The sequence below is a fragment of the Stenella coeruleoalba genome (assembly GCF_951394435.1).
Source record: "Stenella coeruleoalba genome assembly, chromosome: 5".
NCBI lineage: Eukaryota > Metazoa > Chordata > Mammalia > Artiodactyla > Delphinidae > Stenella > Stenella coeruleoalba.
In genome coordinates, this window is record NC_137150.1 from 16,647,421 (window position 1) to 16,661,709 (window position 14,289).

The 14,289-nt window shown below is 36.7% G+C and overlaps 1 protein-coding gene across 1 annotated transcript; it reads right to left on the reverse strand.

Annotated features, from left to right (window-relative positions):
* Positions 1-1,749: 1,749 nt before the first annotated feature.
* SUCNR1 (succinate receptor 1) lies at positions 1,750-13,914 on the reverse strand (the record flags this gene model as incomplete). Its single annotated transcript, XM_079921662.1, is given in 3 exon segments — positions 1,750-2,703; positions 13,798-13,836; positions 13,840-13,914. Coding segments are annotated over 3 exon segments (1,068 nt in total).
* Positions 13,915-14,289: the final 375 nt, after the last annotated feature.

The following is a 14,289-nucleotide window of genomic DNA, read 5'->3' on the forward strand; positions in this document are numbered from 1 at the left end:
TTCTGATGAAAAAATTCAGAAGATTAACTATCAGGCAGTTGTAAAATTACATTGACATTTTAAAAATATTAATAATAAAGACAAAGCATGAAAAAATATTTTAAAGCCTAATGTTAGGTAGGAAAACAAATCCTTTGTGGGTAATGTGTTTTTACAGTATTTCAATGGGAATATTTTGGGTTTTTGGAATGTCAGAATATAATATTACCAGAGTATCTCAAAACAGGAAGGACAATGGAATTTTATGTCTTTGCTCTCATAATGCTTATTTTATCCTTCACATTACAGCTAATGGCCTCAAGGAAAAGAGCATACACATGTAGCCATGCACACATTTTATTACATGCAATAAGTGAGTTATTATGTGATACTTTTTGACTTCAGATAGCTAATGCAGCACTCATTTTTTTCCCCTAAATTTGTTTTGTGGCATGGAATGGTGTCTAAGTAGCCCTCCTGAGATAATCTATATTGATATATACATAAATGTTCCATATATTCTGCAAGTTCATATAGTGCATTTTGTTTAGAACATTCCCTCCAATGGTCTTAGGTAATGTTCTATGGAAATGTCTCATTGAAGATGTGAGTCACTTTCTCAAGATAAAGTTGTCCTTGTAAATGATCCCATTGCTTACCAAAAAAAAAAAAAAGTGTGTGTGGGGAGGTGGAAAAACCGTGATTTTTTTTTCCTTCTGAAAGGGAAAATAACCCAACAAATTTTGGTCTTACCATTTCATTTCCTCTTACTTGCTGGTTTTATGTTATTAATATATTTTAAAGTTTACTACTTAATCAAGATCAGGAAGGCTAATGAACTTAATATATTTCCATGCACTGACAATCAAATTGTGATCATAAAATGCCAGATGGCACACTCATTATAAAAACAGTGTGCTCACTTTTGTTTTGTTTTGTTTTGTCTTGCTTTGGGTTTCCTGGTAGGTGCTTTGTTCTATGACTTTGGAATTTTTGTAGTTATCCTTGGTATCTCTCTCTAGCTTCGCATAAAATCATTTCTACCCAAGTCTCCTGAGATCCAAGCTCAAATATGTCTCTCTCTTTATTAAACCGTCTCATATTGCTCTCTTTATTAAACCAGCTCTTTTTATTTTATAGGATTCTTTTCACTAAAAACCATACAATAAAAAAGGGCTTAAAATTACAACTTGACCCCAATTCATGATCAATATAAAGAAATATAGGCATCCTTGAACTCGTTATATTGCTTTCTACTCATGTTGTTACTGTTTACTCTAAATATGCTCAAGAGCACTTCTAGCAACAGTATTTAATAGCATATGACCAATCTTCTATTACTTGGTTCTCACACAAAGTTATAAGATTGTATGAATAACATACAGAATGGTGCCAACAAAATTGTCTTTTTTACAATCTGACCAGTGATTAAACACAGGCAACTTGCTGCTTCATCCAGCTTCTGTTCCTTGTACACTGATTGAGAAGGTCTTATAACATCTAGAATTTTGGACTTATGTGCTCAAACATTAGACGGTGCTAGTCCGACTCCTTTCAATGCTTAGGTCAAGAAACCAATAAATACTTCCCATCCTCTCCTTTTCACACACCCTGGGTCCAACATGCCTTTAAAACAGGGTCAAATCTGTGACCCTCTCTGATTTACGTCTGTGAGTTATCAAACGCTAACTGGCCTATAGCTGCTTGTGTAAAACAATCTGTTACACAAGCACCTCAGTTTTCCCTGAATGAAAATGTTAGTCCGTGAGCTCATCTTCTGAAGGATGTAAGGAACTTGAAGAGGTATCTCAGTTTATCCATCAGCATCTCCCTGAAATGATCTCCCATAAAGAAATAGAAGACAGGGTTGATGACACTGTTCAGAAAGGCCAACGGCCGAGTCACAATGTACAAGGAGTTGATGGTGGCCTTAGTGCATGGGGTCTGCTTCCAGATCCCCCAGCGTGAAGCAATCCTCACGTTTCGCATGATGTGATAGGGAGTAAAAAGCACGGAGAAGATCACAACTGCCATGATGACTAAGGTGAGAGGCTTCTCAAGGGGCAAAGCAGTAGAGAGCTGCCTGCTCCTATGCTTCAGGAAGACACCAATCTTGAAATAAAAGAAGCACATCACAAAAAGAGGAATGAGGAACCCCAAGAAGGTTAGACATATGCTGTAAATGAGGACGTTACTGGGGTCTCCAGAACTTGCATAATCAGTACAGTTGGTGTGTTTGGAAGCTACAACAGGATTTATAAGAGAAAGCATGGGCAGGAGCTCTAAGGTTACTAAACCCCAAATGGCCGAAGAGATTAAAACAGCAAACTTTTTCTTTTGTAGGAAGTGTTCCCGGAACGGATACTTCATGAGCATGTATCGATCAATGCTGATAAAAGTGAGGAAAAGAATGCTGGTGTAGAGGTTAGCATGAAGTACATATCGGTTGCTTATGCAGAGCACATCCCCATATGTCCATTTTCCCTGGGCATATTGTCTCATCAGCATGGGGAGGGTACACAAAAAAGCCAAGTCACAGATAGAGAGATTAAAGAGATAGATGTTACTGCTGTTCCAGTTCTTCAGGCAGAAGATGTAGCCAAAAACAACAGCACTATTCCCAAGGATTCCTACAATAAACTCAAACCCGTAAAAAATGGAAAGGTAGTACTTTTCCAGAGCAGCCTCCACTGCCTGCCAGTTTTCACAAGTTGCATTCCATGCCTAAAGAAGAGAGAGAGAAAATATAAGGATGAATCACTAGACTACGACTGAAGATAAAACTGCAGAACTTCAGCAGCATCAACATCATCATCAAATAACACTTAAAAGTTGAACTGCAGAGAGTTGGTTACGTTAGTAAGGAGTGCATATGTATACAAACATAATCATGTACATATATATCACTAATATATTATTTCAACAAATATTTATTGAGTTCCTTTGAACTATGTGCTAGACACGGGATGACAGCCATGAGTAAAACAAAGCTCCTCATCTCAAATAATTTATACTCTCGGGAAAAATCAGGAAATAAATAAGTGCGTATCAGATAATGATAAAGAGTATCAAACATAAAGAAAAGCACATGCAAAGGCGCAGACGTGGAAACATGCATAGAGGACTTGACAAACACAAGGAGGCCAAGAGAAAGTGCAGTGAAGTAAGTGAAGAGTCAAATTCAATGTGTGTCTTCAGGATTGACTGTGGTCCCTAGCATATCACAGTTGTTCAACAAATCCTCTGAGTTAAATTTAGTTGAACCATAACCTAGAAGAGGAAACAGGAATTCTTATAACTCTAGTCTTGCAATATTAATAGCTTTGATTATGTTTTCATATTGACAAAGGATTATGCTTGTTGTTTTAAGTTTATAAAACACAACGCCAGTTTTTAAAAATTTTTTGCAACAAGACAACATATTTATTGACATGATATATGCCCAGCACATCACAAATATTATCTCTAATTTTCAGAAGAATCCATTTATCTCAATCCCACTTCCATCCTACTAGACATGAGAACAACCTGGGTTGAAGAATTAAATTACTAATCACAGGTCACCAAATGCCAGAGCCAGAATTTGACCTTCAGCCTATTGCACCACACGCAGTGATCCTTCACTACATACTTCAGCATGCTTGTTACGGGATGGACTGTGCTCCCCACAAATTCCTATGGTGAGGCCCCAAAGCCCAGTACCTCAGAATTTAACCATATTTGGAGCTGGACCTTAAAAGAAGTAATTAAGGTTACATGAGATCATATATATTTGTGTCCATATATGATGAGAAAGAGACGGCAGGGATGCATGCACATAGAGGAAAGGCCATGTGAGGACATAGTCAGAAGACAGCCATCTGCAAGCCAAAGAAAGAGGCCTCAAGAGAAACCAAACCTGCCGACACCTTGATCTCGGATTTCTACCCTCTAGAACTGTGAGAAAATAAGTTTCTGTTGTTTAAGCCACCCAGTCCAAAACATTTTGTTATGGCAGACCTAGCAACAAATATAGTGCTCAAAATAGTATTCTTAACATTTAATAGAATCTGTACAACTCCAGTGTTAAAACATGATTTTAAAAATTTAAAATATGAAGCTGAAAATATTAGTAATAACAATACCAGTGGCCACTATTTACTGAAAACTTATAGTGTACTAGGCACTGTGCTCACCACTTTCCGAGGATGATCTCATTTAATACAGTGACATAAGGGACTGGGGATTGTTATTACTTTCACTTTATACACAAAGTCACTGAGTCTTGAAAGGTCATACATTTAGTAATAGACCACAATCATAGCCCCTTCTGAATAGGGGCCATGAAAATAAGCAATCTGATTCATTCAAACTTCAAAAGTCTTGCTCATCTGCCACTTTCTCTCTTTAAAGAGGCAAGATTATTTGTGGTCGGATAGACTATTTAAAGAATTGAATTTCTTAAAAATGTACTGGATTGCCATTTTGAAATATTAAATCCTACTTATTTCTAGTAAGAAACAAGCAAGGTTGAAAATAAAATTTTCTAAAAATTTCCTATCAGATAGGCCTCGGAGTGTTAGTTGCAATCAAATGATTCTCTTAGTATAGTATTTTGGTAAATAGAGCAAAATAAGAACAAATGCATCTGAACTGCCTCTTCTGGGACGCATGCAAACATTGAGCAGAATTTTCTGTAATGAAGGCATCTGGAGAACTTTTATTGATTTTTGTCAAATTCAAATGTTTTATTTCAGTTGAAGATCACTGCTACTTTTTTTTTTTTTTGGCTGTGCCACGAGGCTTCCGGAATCTTAGTTCCTCAACCAGGGATTGATCCGAGCTCCCCTGAGGTGAAAGCACCGAGTCCTAACCACTGGACTGCTAGGGAGTTCCCAAGATCGCTGCTACTTTGAGAGTGTTTTATTTACAAAAATAATTCATGGAATTGTAGATATGATAAATGCAATATTTTGATAAGTTATTTTTAATCACTTACTTTAAAACATCCTAAATTCCTCTGAGATTCCTCTAAATTCCTCTCCTCAAGGCTTTCCATGGCAACCTGCCACAAAGTCCAACACTAGAAGAAGCTAGATCGGAACTTCCTCAGGCAGCAGACACATTGAACGATGCTGAAGAACCAAGCAAATTGGTTTCACTCTGTGTTTGACGTTATGTGATTCTACTGCTCTCTCACATTGCCCGCGACTTATTACATTTTTAATTGTCATACCTTTCCAATTTTTTTAAACCTCTGTCCTACTCATCATGGATGAGTTTTGCCTACAAATCCCTGAGACAGAGCCCGTCCACTGGGTGTCCACTCTCTGGTTCCTTCCTCCGTTACTGTCCTCTCCTCCTTCCTTCCTGTGACAACAGAGAATATCTATTCCTCTGGGCTTACTCCAGATCCAACTCATTCCCAAATTCTCAAGATTCCTACACGTTATCCGTCTTGTCTCTTTACTGTCTCTTCAGCTTCCCCACCTCAACTGCATCCTTTTGATCAGCATTTAGACAGTCTCATCTTGTCAGTCTTAAAAACAAGACATAGGAGACCTTCAAGATGGTGGAAGAGTAAGACGTAGTGATCACCTTCCTCCCCATAAATACATCAGAAATACGTCTACACGTGGAACACCTCCTACAGAACACCTACTGAACGCTGGCAGAAAACCTCAGACCTCCCAAAAGGCAAGAAACTCCCCACGTACCTGGGTAGGGCAAAAGAAAAAAAGAATAAACAGAGACAAAAGAATAGGGACGGGACCTGCACCAGTGGGAGGGAGCTGTGAAGGAGGAAAGGTTTCCCCGCACTAGAAGGCCCTTCACGGGTGGAGACTGCGGGTGGCGGAGGGGGGAAGCTTCGGAGCTGTGGAAGAGAGCGCAGCAACAGTGGTGCAGAGGGCAAAGCGGAGAGATTCCCACACAGAGGATCGGTGCCGACCGGCACTCACCAGCCCGAGAAGCTTGTCTGCTCACCCGCCAGGGCGTGCGGGGCTGGGAGCTGAGGCTCGGGCTTCGGAGGTCGGATCCCAGGGATAGGACTGGGGTTGGCTGCATGAACACAGCCTGAAGGGGGCCAGTGCACCACGGCTAGCTGGGAGGGAGTCCGGGAAAAGGTCTGGAGCTGCCGAAGAGGCAAGAGACCATTGTTTTGGGGTGCGCGAGGAGAGGGCATTCAGAGCACCGCCTAAACAAGTTCCAGAGAAAGGTGCGAGCGGCGGCTATCAGCGCAGACCCCAGAGACGGGCATGAGATGCTAAGGCTTCTGCTGCCACCACCAAGAAGCCTGTGTGCAAGCACAGGTCACTATCCACACCTCCCCTCCGGGGAGCCTGTGCAGCCCACCACTGCCAGGGTCCCGGGATCCAGGGACAACTTCCGCAGGAGAACGCACGGTGAGCCTCAGGCTGCTGCAACGTCATGCAGGCCTCTGCCGCTGCAGGCCCGCCCCGCATCCGTGCCCTTCCCTCTGGGACAACATTAAATGCACCAACATTTGAATTATAGGGGTCCCAGAAGAAGAGGAGAAAAAGAAAGGGACTGAGAAAATATTTGAAGAGATTATAGTTGAAAACTTCCCTAGTATGGGAAAGGAAATAAGTCCAGGAAGCACAGAGAGTCTCATACAGGATAAATCCAAGGAGAAATACTCCAAGACACATATTAATCAAACTGTCAAAAATTACAAAGAAAACATATTAAAAGCAGCAAGGGAAAAACAACAAATAACACACAAGGGAATCCCCATAAGGTTAACAGCTGATCTTTCAGCAGAAACTCTGTAAGCCAGAAGGGAGTGGCAGGACATATTTAAAGTAATGAGAGGGAAAAATATACAACCAAAATTACTCTACCCAGCAAGGATCTCATTCAGATTTGATGGAGAAATTAAAATCTTTACAGACAAACAAAAGCTAAGAGAATTCAGCATCACCAAACCAGCTTCACAACAAATGCTAAAGGAACTTCTCTAGGCAGGAAACACAAGAGAAGGAAAAGACCTACAATAACAAACCCAAAACAATTAAGAAAATGGTAATTGGAACATACACATTGATAATTACCTAAATGTAAATGGATTAAGCTCTACAACCAAAAGACATAGACTAGCTGAATGGATACAAAACCTAGACCCATATATATGCTGTCTACAAGAGACCCACTTCAGACCTAGGGACACATACAGACTGAAAGTGAAGGGCTTTTAAAAGATATTCCATGCAAATGGACATCAAAAGAAAGCTGGAGTAGCAATTCTCATATCAGGCTAAATAGACTTTAAAATAAAGACTATTACAAGAGACAGAGAAGGACACTACATAATGATCAAGGAATCAATCCAAGAAGATATAACAATGGTAAATATTTAGGCACTCAATAGGAGCACCTCAATACATAAGGCAAATGCTAACAGCCGTAAAAGGGGAAATCGACAGTAACACAATCATAGTAGGGGACTTTAACACCCCACATTCACCAATGGACAGATCATCCAAAGTGAAAATAAATATGGAAACACAAGCTTTAAATGATATATTAAACAAGGTGGAGTTAATTGATAGTTATAGGACATTCCATCCAAAACAACAGAATACACTTTCTTCTCAGGTGTTCATGGACCATTTTCCAGGATAGATCATATCTTGGGTCACAAATCAAGCCTTGGTAAATTTAAGAAAATTGAAATCGTATCAAGTATCTTTTCCGACCACAACACCATGAGACGAGATTTCAATTACAGGAAAAAATCTGTAAAACATACAAACACATGGAGGCTAAACAATACACTACTTAATAACCAAGACATCACTGGAGAAATCAAAAAATACCTAGAAAAAAATGACAGTGAAAACAAGACAACCTAAAACCTACAGGATGCAGCAAAAGCAGTTCTAAGAGGGAAGTTTATGGCAGTACAATCCCACCTCAAGAAACAAGAAACATCTCAAATAAACAACCTAAATTTACACCTAAATCAATTAGAGAAAGAAGAACAAAAAACCCCTAAGTTAGCAGAAGGAAAGAAATCATAAAGATCACATCAGAAATAAATGAAAAAGAAATGAAGGAAAAAATAGCAGTGATTAATAAATCTAAAAGCTGGTTTTTTGAGAAGATAAACAAAATTGATAAACCATTAGCCAGACTCATCAAGAAAAAAAGGGAGAAGACTCAAATCAATAAAATTAGATATGAAAAGAAGTAACAACTGACACTGCAGAAATACAAAGGATCATGAGAGATTACTACAAGCAACTATATGCCAATACAATCGACAACCTGGAAGAAATGGACAAATTCTTAGAAAAGCACAACCATCTGAGACTGAAGCAGAAAGAAATAGAAAATATAAACAGACCAATCACAAGCACTGAAATTGCGACTGTGACTAAAAATCTTCCAACAAAAAAAAAGCTCAGGACCAGATGGCTTCACAGGCAAATTCTATTAAACATTTAGAGAAGAGCTAACACCTATCCTTCTCAAACTCTTCCAAAATATAGTAGAGGGAGGAACACTCCCAAACTCATTCTACAAGACCACCATCACCCTGATACCAAAACCAGACAAAGATGTCACAAAGAAAGAAAGCTACAGACCAATATCACTGATGAATATAGACGCAAAAATCCTCAATAAAATACTAGCAAACAGAATCCAGCAGCACATTAAAAGGATCATACACCATGATCAAGTGGGGTATATCCCAAGAATGTAAGGATTCTTCAATATAGGCAAATCAATCAGTGTGATACACCATATTAATAAATCGAAGGAGAAAAACCATATGATAATCTCAATAGATGCAGAAAAATCTTTTGACAAAATTCAACACCATTTATGATAAAAACCCTCCAGAAAGTAGGCATAGAGGGAACTTACCTCAACATAATAAAGGGCATATATGACAAACCCACAGCCAATATCATTCTCAATGGGAAATACTGATACCATTTCCACTGAGATCAGGAACAAGACAAGGTTGCAGGACAGGAATAAAGACGCAGACGTAGAGAATGGACTTGAGGACACAGAGAGGAGAAAGGGTAAGCTGGGACGAAGCGATAGAGTTGCACGGAATTCTATATACTACCAAATGTAAAACAGGTAGCTAGTGGGAAGCAGCTGCATAGCACAGGGAGATCAGCTCAGTGCTTTATGACCACCTGGGGTGGGATAGGGAGGGTGGGAGGGAGACGCAAGAGGGAGGAGATATGGGGATATATGTATATGTATAGCTGATTCTCGTTGTTATAAAGCAGAAACTAACACACCATTGTAAAGCAATTATACTCCAATAAAGAGCTTAATAAATAAATAAATATATAAATAAATAAATATATAAATAAATAAAAAGATCATAAAAAGTGAAGCAAATTGTTTAGACTTGCTGAGACAGGCAACAGGGAACCACTAGGTGGTGATGAAAGTGGTATTTTAAGATTAGTCTGAGAGCAGAATGGATTAATGGGGAGAGACCTCAGTCAGAGGCCATGTGGTGGCCGAATTTCCAGAAATGAGCTAGCAAGCCATGAAAAGATGTGGAGGAACCTTAAATGCATATTACCAAGTGAAAGAAGCCAATCTGTAAAGGTTATATTCTGTGATTCCAACTCTTTGACATTCTGGAAAACGTAAAACTATAAGGATAATAAAAAGATCAGGGGTTACCAGGGGTTTAGGGGGAGAGAGGGAAGGATGATTAGGTGGAGCACAAAGGATTTTTAGGGCAGTGAAGCTATTTTGTATGATGCTGGAATGGTGGATACTTGTCATTATGCATCATCCAAACCCAGAGAATGTACGACACAAAAAGTGATCTCTAATGTATATCTCTAATGGATCAGTATTGAACTCCTTCTTTATCTAGGCTCTGCGCGGATGATCTCATCCACTTTCTCTCTTTAATGACCGTCCACATATCAACCTCTCAATGTTTATCCCAGCACAGACCTGTCTTATAAGCTCTACTGGTTTATACTTATTACCACGGATTGATCTCTCAGAAGTACCTTTACCTCCAGAAATCCTATATAAGCTCTCCAACTTCCTTCTCAGTCTTGCTGTACCTCCACCTAACTCAGTGAATGGCCACACCATCTACCCAGGTGGTCACCTCAGATATCCAAGCAACATCCTTGAAGTCATCTGTTGCTCACCTCCAATAACAACTAAACTATCCATGTCTCGTTGACTATAATGTCTGGATATTTCTCCAATTCACCACTATTGCTCCATCTCCTTCATCACCATTCTAATCCAGGCTACTATCATCTTGGACTATACCATATCCTTCCATGGTCTCCTCACATCTTCTCTGGCCCTCTTTTAATCTACCTTCAACATGATAGCTAAACAATCTTAAAAAAAACTACAATCAAAATTCCAATCATATTACTCTACTCAACCAAAACGTTTCAATAATTTTTTACTGTCTAAGGAATAAAGTCCAAAATTTTTAATGAGACTTCAAGGCCTGCATGGTCTGGCTCCTGGACTCCACTTCAGCCTCACCTGGTATTATTCTCCTCCTTTCTCATCTTTCTTCCTGCTCTTTGAATGCACAGACAACTTTCCTAATGTTCAGTTCATTGAATTTTTCTCTGACATATTCCCCCTATGATCCTTGCTCCATCACATACTCTGTCTTACATCTACAATTCTTTCAGACCTCAGTGTCAGTGTGGGTTTCCCAAGATAGGATCTCTGACGCCCTAGTCTAATTAGCACCCCCTCACCGCCACATTGTATACTTATCTTGCTCTTAGCATTTCTCACAACTTTATCTTACTCACAGTTTACCTTTTACACCTGGTACAGTGACTACCAGGTAAGTAGATGGTCTGTAAATGCTTGCTCAGTGGAAAGAGGAATATAAACACTTGACTGTTTACAAAACATCTTTATAAATGTTTCCTCCAAGGTCAGATAAGTAGTAAATCCACCAAATTAAGCTCCTTGCTCTATTTCCCTATAAAAGATGATGCTGCATATAGTATGACAAATATTCAAAACTGGCAATTGGAGTAGTGATAGCTGTGATTTAGACATATTGTTGTAGAAGGTAAAATTTGATATATATATCTTCTAAGATCAATTTTTTAAATTAAAATTAACAAAAAAATTAGAAATTTACATCTGAAATTAATAAACCTTAGAAAGCTTAGGACATGTACCAAAGTATTAATACTTTTATCCCTAGTGATGAGATTCCAGATAATTTTTATTGTGTCCTTTCTCCTTTTGGTTTATCTGGACTTCCTATTTTTTTCTGCAGATCAGCATGTACAATATTAAAAATTCTTAGGAATACAGCTGAAGGTCAATGGTCTTTTAAAAAATAATAATAGGCTTTAGTTTCTAGCTCACTGGTAATTTTTCAATATTATTTTTTACTCTATTCCCAGCAACTTCCCATTCCACCATTTCTGGAAGTTCTCCCTTCCTTGCCTTCTATGACATGGCAATCTCCTTGTCCTCCTTCCTCTCTCTGTAGACTCTTTTATGGTCTAATCCTTCTTTGCCCAAGTTGTAAATATTGGAGTTTCTCAAGGCTCAGTTCTAGGCAACTCTATTTTGGGAATACTCAAAACTCTGATGCACACACTCAAATGAATATTAAGACAATAGGAAGTCTCATTATGACAAGAAACTTACTTGTTTCATTTTCGTATTTCCTCCTTTTCTAGTCATAATTCTTATCTTTCTGCCTAGTCAGTTCTTAAATGTACTGACTTATGTCAGTAACTTATGTGTAGCCTAAAGCTTTGTCTGCCATAGAAGAAAAATACATCCATGAAGACTTGTATAACTAGAAGCCAGATTACCAATAGCTACCACTCGGGCAGGTAGGGGCCATGTTGATGCCACAGAGAATTCTTCTGCTTTTGAGCCATCCACTGGGATTGAGAGATTAAGGGAGGTAGCAGGGATAAAGAACACCACAACTAGAATAAGGGAAGTGAATGACTAACCATTGTCCTGCTTCGAGTGGTTGCTTCATTCATTTGTTAAAGAATAACTTTTAAAAACACCTGTTATTATGTAACACTCACTCAGAAAAAGCAGATAGGCACAAAAAAAAAAATCAAAAATTTTTATAACCAACCATTCTTAATATTTGGATACCCTCCTACACTTTGATATATACTTGAATCTATCTTTACAAAAATGATATTATACTCTTTATGATGTTTTATAATCTGCTTTTTTGATACATTTATTTCATTCTTAAAATAATTTTTCTAAGTCCAATATTAGTAATTTGTGGTTTTATAAAGGTAAGGTTGTCTAATATTTGCAAACCAATTTAACCTCACCAGGACCCACAGTTTTTAGATTTCAAATTGGATGATATTTGTAGCTGCATGTGTTTTTAGTGTGGCCATCACAATTCTACAAATTGATGAAGTAAGCTAGTCCTTTAACCAAAATTCCTGTTGAAGAGGAACTTCTCTCATGAAAAATTAATATTTCTCTCCTGCTTTGTAGTGGTTATATTTTTAATTTTTAGGAAATAGAAATCATAATAAATAGGTTATAGCTGATTTGGATTAATTATTTTTAACAATTTTTTCCTTTAGATATTGGCAATTAAAGTGAATTCTTTAATTATATTTATAAAAATATATCCAAACCTGTTAGAGGTATTAAACTATAAATAATATTCAACTTACTTACATAAGCAGATCAGTAGTTCTCATTTTTAATTTAGGAATAATGTTTCTTTCACTTTAATTGTATTCAGCCTTTTAAAAATGAACATTTTTAAAACTTAACTTTAAAAATATGTTTGATAGTCTGTTAGCTTTTAAACTGCTTTTTCTTATAATCATCACAATTAAACAAAGAACATTTATAAAATTTTAATTCTTAACTACAAGTTTATATAGCAATGAGTAATTTATAAACAAATTAATTTTTCATTGATAAACTGAATGAAAATATTTACACTAAAAATATACAATCATTTAATATTGATGACTTCATTTTTAATATATTTTTATATATTCCAAAAATTATACCAGAAATCAAGATATTAAAAAGTGATAGTATGGTATCAACTTGTGTGTTAATGAAGTTCTTTAAAAGTACTTCACCAATTATTAAAATTTCTGAAAGGTGTAATAGCAATAGTTTCTGCAATTTTCTTTTTTTCCTTGGTGAACTATATATATTCTTGAATAATGTAATTTTTACTAACATAAATGCTAAATTTCATTTCTGGAATGTCTTAAAATTTCCTCTAACACATTATTTTCTGAACATGCAAATATTATAGACTAGATTCTTTCATCTGATTTAGAAACTTTAAATTACATTCTATAAGTAGTTATATGTATTTAAGTAAATCCAATTACTCTTTTTGTTGAAATATCAGTTACCAAGACATTAGTAAATAAAATAAATTTAATAAAATTAATTTAATAAAATTTATAAAATAAATTATAAAGTAAATTTAGTACTTAATAAAATAAATTTAGTATTTGGTAATAAAATAAATTTAGTATTAAATTTAATACAATAAATTTAATATTTATTAATAAAATAAAATTAATAAAATAAATTATTTTATTAAAATAATAAAATAAATTTAGTATTTGGCAATTAAAACAAGACAAAATTTGGTAAAAAATAAATGAGGAAACAACTATGACTTCCTTTCTTTTGCTGTTCTACATGTACTTACAAATGACGGTTCAGACAGTTCATTTAAACATTACTTAAAACCTTAATTGTTCACAGGACACTTTTAAAAGAAACCCTTAACTATTGGGAGGTCTAGCATTACTTTATATACCTGACAACATGAGTTGCATCAGAGCTTACCATTGTGTCAGAAGGCCCTGATCCCTTGACAGAAATTCTTTACCAGCCACTTGACACAGCTTCTGACCCAGTGCTGTGCTGCTGGCCGTAGTTAGTGCAGACTGATTTGCATATCATGCAGCCAAGATTAATAATTCAAAAGTTCAGGAGAAATTTCTTCAGTCAAGCCTCCAAGTCAGATGTTCATGTAAGCGAATTTCCTGAGAAGTTTAGACACAAAACAAATGACTCATTTCATGGGAAACACATTTCACATATAGGTTTTAAAAAGACTGCTGTTGAAATTATTCCATTCACTAGCAAAACAACAGAGAAACACTCATTATTTCCATGTTCATTTGCATATTTAAATAATAAGAAAAGGTAAAGCACTGTTTGTGTTGGGTTTACAATTGCTTCTCTTTTTTCTTCATTTTTCAAATTCGCAAATTTTGGCAAATTCTGTATTGGGCATATAATAGCTAAACAGCTGTTTTCAACAAATTTGAGGGA